At 41.6% G+C, this 17,292-nt stretch overlaps 1 protein-coding gene across 3 annotated transcripts; it reads left to right on the forward strand.

Annotated features, from left to right (window-relative positions):
- The first annotated feature begins 584 nt into the window (after window positions 1-584).
- On the forward strand, window positions 585-13,308 carry LOC122539283 (THAP domain-containing protein 1-like). 3 transcript variants are annotated; one of them, XM_043673979.2, is made up of 3 exons: window positions 585-686; window positions 3,023-3,224; window positions 11,158-13,308. In XM_043673979.2, the coding sequence occupies exons 1-3, from the start codon at window positions 616-618 to the stop codon at window positions 11,488-11,490; spliced, it is 606 nt and encodes a 201-aa protein (XP_043529914.1). In that variant the 5' UTR covers window positions 585-615; the 3' UTR covers window positions 11,491-13,308. The 3 variants fall into 3 exon arrangements, with proteins under 3 accessions (XP_043529914.1, XP_043529915.1, XP_043529916.1); XM_043673980.2 differs by having other exon boundaries at window positions 589-653; XM_043673981.2 differs by lacking the exon at window positions 585-686 and adding an exon at window positions 786-826.
- The last annotated feature ends 3,984 nt before the right edge of the window (window positions 13,309-17,292 follow it).

Below are 17,292 nucleotides of genomic sequence, written 5' to 3' on the forward strand. Positions count from 1 at the left end.
GCCTGAATGCTGTGAAAAATCTGTGATTTCTCTTTCTGTTCGATATGTCTAATAAATCAGTGCAGAAATGTTATGACACACCTCTGGAGCAAGTGGAACTTTTACTCGCCACCACCCTTCCATAAATCATCTTCTCTCCCCTTTACTCTGATCCTCACCTACAATGTGTCTCAGGGTCGATCCGAAGGGCCTGTGCCCGAAACGTCGAATCTCCTGTTCCCTGGATGCTGCCTGACCTGCTGTGCTGTTCCAGCAATAAAGTTTCAACTTTGATCTCCAGCATCTGCAGACCTCACTTTCTCCTCCAGTCACTAAAGGGCCTATTTTGCTGTTGTGACAGTGTCCCGATCTCTGAGCCAGGAAGCCAAATTTCAAGTTTGACCAGCTCCAGAAGTTGGCAATGACCTTTCTGAACAAGATACCTTTTCAAATGCAGTCATTCAGAATAGATGATCCCAACCAATCAGAACCAGGGTCTATCCAGCCAATCAGAGCCAGGGTCTATCCAGCCAATCGGAGCCAGGATGTAGCCAGCCAATCAAACACATGGGAGTCTATCCAGCCAATCAGAGCCGTGTTTGCTCTCAGGTGGATAGCGGGAACGGGTGTGAGGACATGGTGCTTTCCTGTTCGGCTTACGGCTGTAAGAATCGGTATGATAAGGATCGGGGAGTTTCTTTCCATAGGTAGGGAGAACCGACTAGCTACTTTTGTGTTCTTTTTAAATTTGAGAGGTTTCAGCACCACTTTAAAGCGAGAAAAAGTTCGGCGCTCGCTGGCCTGGTTTTAAACAGCGTCTGATGGTGCAGGGGGAAAGCGGATGGAGGTGAGGAGGAAAGGAAGGAGGGAGGTGAGGGGAATGGCAGTGGAAGGAAAGGAGGGAGAAGAAAGTGTGTGGTGTTCGCTGGGTGGGGTATAAAAGGGGAGTTGAGGCAGAGGGATAATGGGTAGAGAAGGCCTGGGTTTGGGGACAGGCAGTTGAGGAAGGGATTAGGTGTTTCAGAAAGGTTGATTGAAGAGCAGGAGGAGTAGGGTGTGTTCAGGAGGTTGAGATGTTTGGGGAGAAGTGTGGAAAGGGCTTCAGATGAATGTTTTAAGGGTGTTTACGAGGAAAGAGATTGCGTAAATACAAACTGTCATTTGTTTGAGAGCTCCCTCTTGTTCTAATTTTACGTACACAGATGGAATTGAACTATTGTTATACTCGTGTGCACCCCTCAGTGCTAGCACTAGCGTTTGGTCAGACTCCAGACATCAAAACACATGATGCAGACTAATATTTCACTGCTTTACTGAGGGTGTGTGCATTATTTGATGTGTTTGGATGCGATGTTAGACACAAGCTGTGTCTTACCTTTTCGGGTGGTTGAGATTCCCAAGGTTCCTCTGGCTTAATCAATATTTTAATCGCTAAGACCCGATTGTTACCTGTTGTAGTGTGGCAATTGTAATAGTGATTAGATTTGAAAAGTACTTAATTGGCTCTGAGTTGCTTTTTGATTGTGAAGAAGCAATTTAAATGCAAGCTCTATTTCGTGCTCTTGTTTCCTCACTTTTGAACAGTTGAACATGACTATGGACTTCATGTCACACGAAGGGATAAAGATATATTGTGTTAGATTAGTACTGCAGTTTTTTCTTAAAATTCACAGTAATTAAGCAGTTCTAATTTTAAACAGAAAATTCTGGCGATTCTGATGAAAATTATCAAACTAAAACATTTACTTTATCCATAGATGGTGCCTGACCTGCTGAAGGTCTCCAGCATTTTGTTTCAGATTTAAAGCATCTGTTAAGTTATTTCAGAAGCTCAGTTTAGAACAAATGAAAATACAGGGGAAGTGTGAGACAATGTATGGTACAGGGAGGAACTGGGAAAAAGTGAGGCGTGCAGATGCTGGAGATCAGAAATTATCCACACTATTTGTTCCAGAGATTTCCACATCACAGGTATCAGTCTTCAGTCAATTTGAATCACTTAATTTGATATGAAGAAACACTGGAGATACTGGATACTGCAAAGAATGTGGGCCGTGACAACCACAGCACTGAACACGTGCTCCTAGCAAAGATGTTCAATAGTTACAGAACCGGCATTTGCCCAATTAAAGTGGACGATTGCCAAAGTATTTCTGTACCTGGACCCATCAGTACCCTCTCGATCCTCAAAGTGATGGAAGGTGTCATCAACTGTGCCAAGCAGAATTTTCTTAGCAATAACTTGCTCATTAAGGTTTTACGAGGTCCACTCAGCTCCAGTCCTTATTACAGCTTCAGTTCAAACTTGGATGAAACCACTGAATTCCAGAGGTGAGAGTGACTGCCCTTGACATCAAGGCTGCACTTAAGTGAGTGTGATGTCAAGGAGTCTCAGCAAAGCTGGAGTCAGTGGGAATCGGGGGAATACTCTCCACTGGTTGTAGTTAAACTTAGCATAAAGGAAGGTAAAAATCACACAACACCAGATTATACTCCAACAGGTTTATTTGGAAGCACTAGCTTTTGGAGCACTGCTCCTTCTTCGGGTGGTTATGGAGTATAAGATCATAACACAGAATTTATAGCAAAAGTTTACAGTGTGGTGTAACTGAAATTATATACTGAAAAAGACAATTCTTTTATTCCTGATAGAAATATAGAAAGCTTTAGGGTTTTCCTTGATCGTATCTGCTAACAACTTCTCATGTCCCCTCCTGGCTCTTCTTAGCTCTCTCTTGTGTTGTGTATTATAGACTAACATTTTCCCAATGACAGATGTTAAGCTGTCACTTATTTTGTCTCCCTCCCTTTTTGAATAAAAAGGCACTCTAATAATTGAAAGGAGCCTCCATCTTTATCCAGACGTGGATAATGATGTCATGATGTGGCCTGGTTGCATGTGCTATGTCATTGTGTGGCCAGGTGGATGTACAAAAGAATCACGTTAAATCAGCTAGAAGTACTCTTGCTGTCTCTAATTGTCTTGTTTAAAAGATTTCTGTAATATCTTTCCTCTAACAATGTTTCTAAATTTTGATTAAAGGTTTCCCCTGAAACGTCCAGAGCTCTGCAAGAAGTGGCTGGCTGCAGTAAGGAGACGTAATTTTACACCCACCAAAAACAGTAATCTTTGCTCAGAACATTTTACATTGGACTGCTTTAGGAAGAACTGTAACAACAAAATATTGGAAGAAAATGCTGTGCCATCCATATTCTGCTTTACCCGACCAAATCAACAGTCAAAGGTAGCTTTTTTGTTCCAATATAATGCAGAACTAGTTGATTTTTTTCTAACTTGGAATGTAGCACTTTCAGTTGCACACAATACAATTTATAAGATGTCTTCTGTAGACTTATCCACAGTAGTTCCAAGAGTGACTCAAGTCCATACTGTTTTGCCTTGAATTCTGACTGCAGTTCTGTGAAGTATAATGATCCTTTCATGTTAAATAGATAATGCCAGACATTTGATACAAATAGCCATGAAATGAGTTATAAGTTAACCTGTTCTTGAAGGTGTTAGTTGAAAAAATGTTAGCCAGAGTACTGGAAAAGTGTTCTATTCTTTTGCTATTATCGTTTGGTCTTTAACACTTGCCTTAATGATCAGAATGGAGAAATGAAGTCTTGTTTTAATAGCCGGGAATAGATTTGGGCATCTTGCAACCTGCCAGTTCTACCTGAATCCTTGAACTTAAACATTTTTTGCCATCTAAATGTTGAAAACAGAATATCTATGACCTTAAAGAGCAACTGGACCATCTTAGCCAATTAAACTCAAGATTGAGAAATAAACAGAGGAAGGAAGATGAATAGAAGTAGTTGAATTCAAGAGGTACAGAAAGATAAACAATGAAAAATTTAAGTGAAGGTCAGAGGAAGAGGACAGAAAGTAAAAGTGATTTTAAATGTATTGATGTTTATTATGTGACTATATGTGCTGTTAAGAGAGATTTGCTCAGTGCTGTTTCTCTTGCAGAGAGGTGTTGCTAGTGGTGCTGAATGTCTGCTTCAGAAGCAGTGCGCAAACAGTTTTGAGCTCTGATTTTTTTTTTTAAATTAAAAGTAGACAAAAAAGCATGGAGTCAAGCTGTCAGACCCAGAGTTTTAGTTTTTGCTTTCAGTTTCAGCTGGAGTTTGAAGCTGATTGATACAGCTGACTATCTGCTGGCAGCAAAAAGCTTGAATCCTCTCTTTGCTCCTGGATTCTTTCCTTTTTCTCTCTTCTCCTTCTTGCTCCACATGGCCCCCACCCCGATAGCAATTGAGGAAAATCTGTTTTGGTGAATTTCCCATTGTCAGGGGTATGTTTATGGGATGTTGCTATATTGGAACAGTTGATGATTAGTAGTTAAATAATACACTAATTTTTTTCAATAGAATTATAAAGTTATGCCAATTCTCTTTTTTCCGTATTTTAACGATGCTGTAAAAAGAAAATGTTTGCTTAAAACCTAGTAGAGGACCAATGGAATCGCATCTGGAACACAGTGCCTTATACTTGCCTTTTTAATAGGATAAAAGTTAGGGTCTAAGCTATCTCCTCGATATATTTTGAGGGCGGGTTTGGTCTGGTCCATAACAAGACATTTAATTGTTCAATTTCTGGTTCAGAGGAATTGGTTGATAATCTAGTTAGGAGAAAGTGAGGTCTGCAGATGCTGGAGATCAGAGCTGGAAATGTGTTGCTGGAAAAGCGCAGCAGGTCAGGCAGCATCCAGGGAACAGGAGAATCGACGTTTCGGGCATAAGCCCTTCTTCAGGAATGGGGAAAGTTCTCCTGTTCCCTGGATGCTGCCTGACCTGCGCTTTTCCAGCAACACATTTCCAGCGCTGATAATCTAGTTATTTCATTATCAACAGAGTAGACTATTTTATGGATTTTTTTTTGTTTCCTTCATGCGAGGTGGGTGTCTCTGGCAAGGCCAATATTGATTGCCATATAATAGTCAATATAATCCTAACCAATTCAACCTCTCTTCATGCTTCAGTCCTGCCATCCCAGGAATCAGTCTATTAAACCTTCGCTGCATGCCCTGTATAGCAAGAAAATCCTTTCTCAGATAAGGAAATCAAAAAAGCACACAATATTCCAAATGTGGTCTCACCAGGCCCTGCTGCTGAATTTGAATCCCTTTGCGATGAAGGCTAACATACCATTTGCCTTTGTTACTGCCTGCTGTACCTGCATGCCGAACTTCAGTGACTGGCGTGCAAGGATGCCTGGGTCTCATTGCACGTCCCCCCCCCCGCCTCGATTTATAACCACCAGATAACCTGCTGTCCTATTTTTGCTACCAAAGTGGATAATCTCTCACTTTATCCACATGATAGTGCATTTACCAACTCACTCAATTTATACAAATCACACAAACACCTTTGCATCATTCTCACAGCTTACCTTCTTGCCCAGCTTTGACATCTGCAAATTTGGGATATTACATTTTGTTCCATCGCCCAAACCATTAATATATATTGTGCATAGTTGGGGTCCCAGCACCGATCCCTGTTGTATTCCAATAGTTGCTGCCTGCTGAGCAGGAAAAAAAACCTATTCAACTATGTCACTCCTCATTTTAATGAGGAATCCTATTATATGTTCACTCATTCACAATGGGTCTTCCACAGTTATATTGCCAATTACTCCTTGTTGCACAATACTCCATCTACAAGGGTTTCGAAGCAGGGCCACTGGACTCAATGTTACCTCTGTTTCTCTTTCTAACAGAATTGCTGAGTTGTTCCAGCAGTTTTTGTTTGGCCTGTTCTATAGTTGGCTCCTCAATGTATTGGTCTAAAAAGCCATCCCATGTACACTCCAGGAATTCCTCCTCTATAAAGATATTTCTTTATTGTATGCATCTCAAATTTCTTGCTCAGTGCTATTCCCAAATCACTCCTAGTTTGTATACAACACCACCCCCCCACCCCCACAAATGTTTTTTGCCCCTTTGATGTTTCTCAGATCTACCCATATAAATTCCACATCTTAAGAGCTAATATAGATTTACAAGGATGTTGCCAGGTTTGGAGGATTTGAGCTATAGGGAGAGGCTGGTATATGAATAGGAAGGGTTTGGAGGGATATGGGCCAGGTGATGGCTGGTGGGACTAGATTGGGTTAGGATATCTGGTCGGCATGGACGTGTTGGACCGAAGGGTCTGTTTCCGTGCTGTACATCTCTATGACAGTTTCCTCAATATTGCACTCATTTCCTCTTTAACCAGTAATGCAATTCCACTGCCCTTTTTTGTTTGTCCTTCCCAAATACTGAATACCCCTGGATATTCAGTTTTCATTCGTGGTCACCCTGCAGCCATGTCTCTGTAATCCTGACTATATCACACTTATGATTAATTCAGCCATTTTATTGCGAATGTGCCACATTAAGGCACAAAGCCTTAAGACTTTTTAACATTATTATTTGTCCTGTACCTGTTATTTTTCACTATATCCTTCCTTGATCCTGGCTCTTGATTTCTCTGCATATCACTTTTCTTGTACTCCTTTTTATCTTTTGTTTTATCCTTGATTCCTCCTCCTCTGATTTCTTCTATAGGTTCCCATACCCCTGGCATTTTAATTAAAAGACTTCAACCATTCTAGCAAATAATGCCTGAGGACGTCGTCTCAGTCCTGCCCAAGTGTAACCCATCCAGTTTGTACTCCTATCCACATGAGTGGGGAGCCTGGGTAGCTCTGTTGGTAAAACATGGAACTTTTAGTTTGACGGTCCATGGTCAAGTCCCTGTCTGGGTGTTCTTTGTAGGGCTTTTTGACATTGGTGTTCTTATTTAGGAGCCGGGAGGCCAGGATTTCGGTCTCACCTGATTGAATGGTGTGACGTAACAAATCTGAACAATTTGATTTTAAAATTATTTTTTAAAAGAATTTTAAAAAAAAAAAGCTGAAGACCCCTCAATTTTCCAGTATTAGGGATTTTAATCTTTTTGTAAACAATTTCTTTCAACTAAAATGAAATATTTAAGTTTTAACAGCTCAACACATAGCTCACATCTGTTGGTATTCTAGTTGAGAAGATTGTTTATTTTGATATAATATTTTTCACCTGACAACATGCTAAATTCCCACCCCAGCATCAAAGAAAATCCCTAGTGTTAGATGAAGGAAGCCATGACTTTACCTAACTGGATCTGTATAAAATAGGAAAATATAGACGCAGAGGTGAGTGGCTCATGTCTGTGGTGTCTGTGTCTGTCTGATCACTCTTCGAATATTGACATTACGTTAATGCTTCCAGTATCCACATACTTCCCCACATTTAGTAAAGCCTTCATTATACATACACCCATTCTGGTGTTTGTGACACAAGTGTAGAGTTTGCACATTTTCCCCTTGTCTGCGTGGGTTTCCTCTGGGTGCTCCAGTTTCCTCCCACAGTCCAAAAATGTGCAGGTCAGATGAATTGGCCATGCTAAATTGCCCGTAGTGTTAGGTGAAGGAGTAAATGTAGGGCAATGGGTGGGTTGCTCTTTGGAGGGTCGGTGTGGACTTGTTGGGCCTAAGGGCCTGTTTCCACACTAAGTAATCTAAATCTAAATCAGCATTTGATGTAACAATGCAGAAATTAGAGTCATAGAGATGTACAGCATGGAAACAGATCCTTCGTTCCAAACTATTCACGCCGACCAGATATCCCAACCCAATCTAGTCCCACCTGCCAGCACGCGGCCCATATCCCTCCAAACCCTTCCTATTCATATACCCATCCAAATGCCTCTTAAATGTTGCAATTGTAATCACCACCACCTCTCCTCCTGGCAGCTCATTCCATAACCGTACCACCCTCTGTGTGGAAAAAGTTGCCTCTTAAGTCTCTTTTATATCTTTCCCCTCTCACCCTAAACCTATGCCCTCCATTTCTGGACTCCCCAACCCCAGGGAAAAGACTTTGTCTATTTATCCTATCCATGCCCCTCATAATTTTGTAAACCTCTATAAGGTCATCCCTCAACCTCCAACACTCCAGGGAAAACAGCCCCAGCCTGTTCAGCCTCTCCCTATAGTTCAGATCCTCCAACCCTGGCAACATCCTTGTAAATCATTTCTGAACCCTTTCAAGTTTCACAACATCTTTCCAATAGGAAGGAGACCAGAATTGCATGCAATATTCTAACAGTGGCCTAACCAATGTCCTGTACAGCCGCAACATGACCTCCCAACTCCTGTACACAATACTCTGGCCAATAAAGGAAAGCATACCAAACGCCTTCTTCATTATCCTATCCACCTGCGACTCCACTTTCAAGGAGCTATGAACCTGCACTCCAAGGTCTCTTTGTTCAGCAACACTCCCTCGGACCTTACCATTAAGTGTATAAGTCCTGCTAAGATTTGCTTTCCCAAAATGCAGCACCTCGCATTTATCTGAATTAAACTCCATCTGCCACTTCTCAGCCCATAAGCCCATCTGGTCCAGATCCTGTTGTAATCTGAGATAATCCTCTTTGCTGTCCACTACACCTCCAATTTTGGTGTCATCTGCAAACTTACTAACTAGATTAGATTACATTACAGTGTGGAAACAGGCCCTTTGGCCCAACAAGTCCACACTGACCCGCCGAAGTGCAACCCACCCCGACCCATTCCCCCACATTTACTCCTTCACCTAAGACTGGGCAATTTACCATGGCCAATTCACCTAACCTACACATTTTTGGATTGTGGGAGGAAACCGGAGCACCCGGAGGAAACCCACGCAGACACGGGGAGAATGTGCAAACTCCACACAGAGTCGCCTGAGGCGGGAATTGAACCCCGGTCTCTGGTGCTGTGAGGCTGTAGTGCTAACCACTGTGCCACCGTGCCGCCCACAAACTGTACCTCTTATGCTCGCATCCAAATCATTTATGTAAATGACAAAAAGTAGAGGACCCAGCACCGATCCTTGTGGCACTCCACTGGTCACAGGCCTCCAGTCTGAAAAACAACCCTCACCACCACCCTCTCTCTTCAGCCTTTGAGCCAGTTCTGTAGCCAAATGGCTAGTTCTCTCTGGATTCCATGAGATCTAACCTTGCTAATCAGTCTCCCATGGGGAACCTTGTCGAACGCCTTATTGAAGTCCATATAGATCACATCTACTGCTCTGCCCTCATCAACCTTCTTTGTTACTTCTTCAAAAAACTCAATTAAGTTTGTGAGATATGATTTCCCACGCACAAAGCCATGTTGACTATCCCTAATCAGTCCTTGCCTTTCCAAATACATGTACATCCTGTCCCTCAGGAGTCCCTCCAACAACTTGCCCACCACCGAGGTCAGGCTCACTGGTCTATTGTCCCCTGGCTTGTCTTTACCACCCTTCTTAAACGGTGGCTTCACATTTGCCAACCTCCAGTCATCCAGCATCTTACCTGTGACTATCAATGATATAAATATCTCAGCAAGAGGCCCTGCAATCACTCCTCTAGCTTCCCACAGAGTTCTCAGGTACACCTGATCAGGTCCTGGGGATTTATTCACCTTTACACGTTTCAAGACATCCAGCACTTCCTCCTCTGTAATCTGGACATTTTGCAAGATGTCACCATCCATTTCCCTATAGTCTATATCTTCCATATCCTTTTCCACAGTAAATACTGATGCAAAATACTCATTTATTTTCTCCCCCATTTTCTGTGGCTCCACACAAAGGCCACCTTGCTCATCTTTAAGGGGCCCTATTCTCTCCCTAGTTATCCTTTTGTCTTTAATGTATTTGTAAAACCCTTTGGATTCTCCTTAATTCTATTTGCCAAAGCTATCTCATGTCCCCTTTTTGACCTCCTGATTTCCCTCTTAAGTATACTCCTACTTCCTTGATGCTCTTCTAAGGATTCACTCGATCTATCCTGTCTGTACCTTACATATGCTTCCTTCTTTTTCTTAACCAAACCCTCAATTTCTTTAGTCATCCAGCATTCCCTATACCTACCAGCCTTTCCTTTCACCCTGACAGCAATATACTTTCTCTGGATTCTCATTCTCATTTCTGAAGACTTCCCATTTTCCAGCCGTCCCTTTATCTGCAAACATCTGTCACCAATCCAGCTTTCGAAAGTTCTTGCCTAATACCGTCAAAATTGGCCTTTCTCCAATTTAGAACTTCAACTTTTAGATCTGGTCTATTCTTTTCAATCATGCTATCCCTTATCAAAAATGCCACTCCCACTCCTCTCTTGCCTCCCTTTATATCCTTCCTGTAGCATTTGTATCCTGGAACATTCAGCTGCCAGTCCTGCCCATCCCTGAGCCATGTTTTTGTAATTGCTATGATATCCCAGTCCCATGTTCCTAACCATACCCTGAGTTCATCTGCCTTCCCTGTTAGGCCCCTTGCATTGAAATAAATGCAGTTTAATTTATTAGTCCTACCTTGTCCCTGCCTGCCCTGACTGTTTGACTCACTTCTGTTCTCAACTGTACCAGTCTCAGAATGATCTCTTTCCTCACTATCTCCCTGTGTCCCACCCCCCCTCCCCCACCCACCTTACTAGTTTAAATCCTCCCAAGCAGTTCTAGCAAATTTCCCTGCCAGTATATGAGTCCTGTTCCAATTTAGGTGCAATCAGTCTTTCTTGTACAGGTCACTTCTACCCCAAAAGAAAATCCAATGATCCAAAAATGTGAATCCTTCTCCCATACACCAGCTCCTCAGCCATGCATTCATCTGCTCTATCCTCCTATTTCTGCCCTCACTAGCTTGTAGCACTGGGAGTAATCCAGATATTACTACTCTCGAGGACCTCCTTTTTAAAATTTCTGCCTAACTCTGTAATCTCCCTTCAAAATCTCAACCTTTTTCCTTCCTATGTCGTTGGTTCCAATGTGGACAATGACCTCTTGCTGGTCCCTCTCCCCCGACAGAACATTATAAACATTCTCTCTCGCTGATATTGAAATCTGTTGATTTGTGATTGAATAGAAAAACATAACCACGAATTTTAAGAATGCTTTACATTTGGGTTCGATGAATTATTCAATAAAATGTTCTGTTAATTGCATTATTAACTCGCATGGCATGCTATAATTTAACGTTGATTTAGGATGAGAAGTTTGTGGTTTGAGAATTTTATTGCAGTAGATTTGTTACAAAAATGACTCAACTTTAATATTTGGCAAAGCAAATTTAAATATTCAGAGCTGTTAATGTACTAATCACTTTATATTGATAGAAATTAGAAATACCAGTAACAAGTGACCAACCTAATGCAGAAGAAATATCAGAGGACACCGCGCTGAAACAAGCACATGGTTTGCTAACTGTTTATGATCACAGCTACAGTGTTGGTGATGCATGTTTGCAAAAGAAAAAGATTCAGAAATTAGAAGAACAGAATGAGAAGCTGAAGAAGAAACTGAAATTCTTGCAGCAGAAATCACGCCGCCAAGAGCAACGATTACAGAAAATGAAGAAGTTATTACAGCAACTTAATCCACAAGAGATACTACCACATCAGAGATGTGTGTTGTTACATGATACTTTGTATGAAGTGATTAAAGTTTAACGTTTATTGGTGCCACATTTATTAAATGGCAGATAATCATGTTTCCACACTCCCTAGCATTAAGTAAAGGAGATAATGAGCAAAATACCTCAACGGTCACTGCTAGGGCTTTCGTTTACATTGTATATAAATTATTTTAAATAACAGCTGAATAAATTTTCTGATTATGGGCTTGGAGGACAGCAAACAAGAGACCATCTGCAATGATAGAAGAATGTGACAGAGCACTTAAGTTTAGAAGAGCCAAAAATAGTGATGGAATTGAATAAATGGACTGACCAGTGAGATTACAAAGTGAACAATAGTCAAACATGACAAATCAAGGATACTGATAGAGTTGTAGAGATGTACAGTATGGAAACAGACCCTTTGGTCCAACTCGTCCACGCCGACCAGATATCCCAACCCAATCTAGTCCCACCTGCCAGCGCCTGGCCCATATCTTTCCCCTCTCACCCTAAACCTATGCCGTCTAGTTCTGGACTCCCCCACCCCAGGGAAGAGACTTTGTCTCTTTATTCTACCCTCATAATTTTATAAATCTCTATAAGGTCAGCCTCTGATGCTCCAGGGAATAGAATAGCCCTAGCCTATTCAATCTCTCCCTATAGCTCAAATCCTCCAACCCTGGCAACATCCTTGTAAGTCTTTTCTGAACCCTTTCAAGTTTCACAACATCTTTCCAATAGGAAGGAGACCAGAATTGCATGCAATATTCCAACAGTGGCCTAACCAATGTCTTGTACAGCCGCAACATGACCTCCCAACTCCTGTACTCTATTCTGACCAATAAAGGAAAGCATACCAAATGCCGCCTTCACTATCCTATCTACCTGCGACTTCAAGGTCTCTTTGTTCTGCAATACTCCCTAGGATCTTACCATTAAGTGTATAAGTCCTGCTAAGATTTGCTTTCCCATGAATCACTTACTTTAACAATCACCTATGAGAAAGCAATGAAGCCAAATTAGGTCTTGGCATGTGTACTGAGGGATGAATATAAGGGGAAATTCACTGTTTAGATTTAACTTCATATAGTATGGAACAGCATTTAGCCAAAATCTTTGGTTTTTGTCCATAACTACCAAATCTAATTTCTTCCTTTTGTTTTCTTCACATACAATTTATTGTGCTTCTAAATTTGCTTTTATAAGTAGCTGGATGTATTGAGAACTGTCAGAACATTTCACATAACCCATCTGCTTTTTCTGACTTCCTCATTGAACTTCTTTATCAAATCACCCTTTAATATTTCAGTTCTGCTAAACTAAACAATTCCAACTTCTTAACTCTTTGTAACTGTGACTTCTCACATTGTTATATCTTTATGTAAAGGAATGTTCATGATAGACATAGTGTCCCAATTAAAGGTTTAGTACACGCTCAGTATTACTTCCTTGCATCTATATTTTTTCTTTTTAAAAAAAAAATAGCAAGGGTTCAAATTGCCTGCCTTTTAACAATGTTATCTAATTGCACTTCTCCCCTTTTAATGATACACATACCAAGCGCCCTTAGTTCCTCTCTTTTAAAATCTTGTCCTTTATTGTATGTTTCCTTATTCCAAGTATTTGGGCGGGGGGGAAGAAACAAAAAATATAGTTTGTATTTGAACTTTGGAACTGCAATGGTCATTCTGCTCCTGTGATGTTTTAACTGCACTTCCAATAACTGCAAGTTGTATATAAAATAATCTTTCCACAATTAGTCAATGCTTAAAAGATGTAATATAATGTGAGTCTCTAGACAGTTGCAGGTTCTGTAAAATATTGGTGAAATTCCGAAGTATGTAATAAAATTGTTTGACATTCTATCAAATGGCTTGATTATCTGATCTTGTACCATTGTGGTGGTATCATGGTCATACAGCACGGAAACAGACCCTTCGGTCCAACCAGTCCATGCCGAACATACTGCCAAACTAAACTAGTCCCACTTGCCTGCTGGCCCATAGCCCTATCCACCGCTTCCTCAGGAAGCTCATTCCACACTCGAACCACCCTGTTAAACAGAAATGTGCTGCCTCGTCTTGAAATTCCCCATTTTAGGGAAAAGACAACTACCATCAACTCTGTCTATACCTCTCATTTTATAAACTTCTATCAGGCCATCTCTCCACCTCATACGCTCCAGTGATAAAAGTCCCAGCCTATCCAGCCTTTCTTTATAACTTGAGCCTTCCATACCCCGGCAACGTCCTGGTAAATCTCTTCTAAACCCTCTCCAGCTTGAAATATCCTTCCTATATAAGTGGGCAGCCAGAACTGAACCCAGTATTCCAGAAGTCTCACCAATGTCCTGTACAACCTCAACATAACATCCCTACTTCTATACTCAAAGGACTGAGCACTGAAGGCAAGCATGCCAAATGCCTTTTTAAACATCCTGTCTATTTGTGACGCAAACTTCATTCGTCATCCTTGATGATGACAGCTTAAGATTTACAATGGCAGAGTAGAGCTGGCAACCCAGGAACTGAAGTTGGAGAATGGGAGCTACCTTTTCAGATCTAATTCTGGTTTTTATCAAGAGTGCAGTGTGGAGGGAAGCACAGTGGATCGGCCCCTGAAGGGGGAGGTGGCAATGGCATGATGGTAGCAAACTTCTGCCTAGGCCAGAAGGTCCAGTTTCAAGACCCCCTTCAGGATTTGAGTCATACAGCATAGAAACAGACCTTTCGGTCCAACCAGTCCATGCTGATCATAATCTCAAACTAAACTAGTCCAACCTGCCTAAAAACATCCAAGGGTTGTGCTTCCACCACTTTCTCAGAAAGACTGAATCCTCTGAGAAGAAAAATTATCTTTGTTGTTTAAAATTGGCAACCCCTGACTCTTAAACAGTGACCCTTAGTTTCTGATTTCTCTTATAGAAGAAAACATCTTCACATCTACACTGTCCAGAACTATTGTTTTTATAAATATGTTTATTGAAAAGAAAAAGGTTTTTGGGTTTTTTTACAGAATTACAAAACTAATACAAAATGGTGTAATCACTTTACAATATAATAATAACAATATAAATAAAGAAAACAAACTATTTAATCTACTCTACAAACTACTAACACAAAGTATGTAAAAAATCTATAATATAGTAAATAACGAACTAAAAAAGAAAGATAATTAAATATTCAAAATAGTATTATATCAAGTCATAACAAGATAGCTTAATTTACATTCAATAAAGTTACAACACTCGTCGTAGCGCCCGATCGATGGGCGCAATAGTGAGCAGACCCGTATTTATATGGAATTCTTCCTCCCAGGGCGCCCTGAACTGACAGACATCATCCCCATGGCTAGACAAAGGCCCGAGGTAATATAGCTGATACATCAGCATTGACATAGCTCAAAAAGGGCCTCCATGTTCTATAAAATAATTCCGTTTTTTGGTGCACCATATTTGTAAGGAAGTCCAGGGGAATGTGTTCCAAAACTATCCGATGCCAATTCGAGAGTCCTGGGGGAACTTTCCGATACCCAGGTTACTAAGATGTTTTTCCTCATAAAAAAAGAAAAGGTTAGTAAACAGTTTCTTCCCATGTTCATCGAGAGAAGGAAAATTTGGGAAACCCAAAAGGAGCGACACCGGATCCAACCCAATCTCCGTTCCCAAGATCTTTGCCAAGGCATTCGCTATGCTGTCCCAGTATCTGCGGATCTTATGGCATGTCCACAAACAATGAGTGAGAGTACCAACTTCTATTTTACATTTAGGGCACACTGGGGGCACTCCTATCTTAAACTTTGCAAGCTACACTGGTGCCATATAGGCCCTATGAAGTATCTTCAATTGAATAGCTTGAGTCCTATTACATAGAGATTTTCCTGGCATTTTCCCAATGACCTCCCACATCTCTGAGGAGATTTTCACTCTCAATTCTTGAGTCCAGGTTTTATATAGCCATTCCATGTCCTTTGACACATTATCTAGTGAATGATAGAGAGTACTGACCGAGGGGGACACACCAACCGAAGCACTCTCCTCTCCATATCTGATTTATAAGGATTGGCCAGCAATGTAGTCTTTTTCTGTATGAAGTCTCATACTTGAAAATATCAAAAACGGTCCTCGCTGGGTAACCCGAACTTCTGATGCAACTGTTCGAAGGACATCATGACCTCCCCATTGAATAAATCTTCCAAGCAGGAGATTCCTCTGGCCTCCCACGTTTAAAGTCAGCGTATATCAAGCCTGGCTGAAATCCCAACATTCCCACGATAGGAGTGAAGGAGGAGGTTTTTTGTAGAATACTCTCCCTGTTGAATCATCCTCCAAGCTTTGATTGGGCTTTTACAGTGATCTGCGACAGTTCTCATCTTATCCATAAACAATAGGTTGATGAGGGGCATTTTGCCTGGGAAGCCTCGATATCCAATCAAATTGATTGTGGATCACGAGAGGCCCAATCAGCCACATGCGATAACAGGAACTCAGTTGGTACTTCATAAAATCCGGAAAATCTAGACTTCCCCCTTTCTTAGGGAAGCTGCAATTTATCTAGTTTGATAAGGGGCCGTCTATAATGCCAAATAGAGAAACGAGCCAGCCATAACGCCTATGCAGCGTTTGCCTTGGCAATATCAAAGGAAGCATTCTCATAGGGTATAATAGGGGAGTGAGAACATTCGTTTTGACCAGAGCTATTCTTCCCAGCCAGGATATCAGGAGATCTTCCCAGCGCTGAAGGTCCTGCCTTATTTTCTCTAACAGATGCACATAGAGTCATAGAGATGTACAGCATGGCAACAGACCCTTTGGTCCAACCCGTCCATGCCGACCAGATATCCCAACCTAATCGAGTCCCACCTGCTAGCACCTTGCCCATATCACTCCAAACCCTTCCTATTCATATACCCATCCAAATGCCTCTTAAATGTTGCAATTTGTACCAGCCTCCACCACATCCTCTGACAGTTCATTCCATACACATACCACCCTCTGCGTGAAAAAGTTGCCCCTTAGGTCTCTTTTATACCTTTCCCCACTCACCCTAAAGCTATGACCTCTAGTTCTGGACTCCCCGACCCCAGGGAAAAAACTTTGTCTATTTATCCTATCCATGCCCCTCATAATTTTGTAAACCACTATAAGGTCACCCCTCAGCTTCCGACACTCCAGGGAAAACAGCCCAGCCTGTTCAGCCTCTCCCTATAGTTCAGATCCTCCAACCCTGGCAACATCCTTGTAAATATTTTCTGAACCCTTTCAAGTTTCACAACACCTTTGCGATAAGAAGGAGACCGGAATTGCACACAATACTCCAACAGTGGCCTAACCAATGTCCTCCCAAAATGACCTCCCAACTCTTGTACTCAATACTCTGACCAATAAAGGAAAGCATACCAAACGCCTTCTTCACTATCCTATCCACCTGCGACTCCACTTTCAAGGAGCTATGAACCTGCACTCCAAGGTCTCTTTGTTCAGCAACACTCCCTCGGACCTTACCATTAAGTGTATAAGTCCTGCTAAGATTTGCTTTCCCAAAATGCAGCACCTCGCATTTATCTGAATTAAACTCCATCTGCCACTTCTCAGCCCATAAGCCCATCTGGTCCAGATCCTGTTGTAATCTGAGGTAACCTTCTTTGCTGTCCACTACACCTCCAATTTTGGTGTCATCTGCAAACTTACTAACTGTACCTCTTATGCTCGCATCCAAATCATTTATGTAAATGACAAAATGTAGAGGGCTCAGCACCAATCCTTGTGGCACTCCACTGGTCACAGGCCTCCAGTCTGAAAAACAACCCTCCACCACCACCCTCTGTCTTCTACCCTTGAGCTAGCTCTGTATCT

Source organism: Chiloscyllium plagiosum, unplaced genomic scaffold, assembly GCF_037043375.1.
Source record: "Chiloscyllium plagiosum isolate Xiang-an unplaced genomic scaffold, Cpla_swu_hap1 HiC_scaffold_36, whole genome shotgun sequence".
NCBI classification, from domain to species: Eukaryota; Metazoa; Chordata; class Chondrichthyes; order Orectolobiformes; family Hemiscylliidae; genus Chiloscyllium; species Chiloscyllium plagiosum.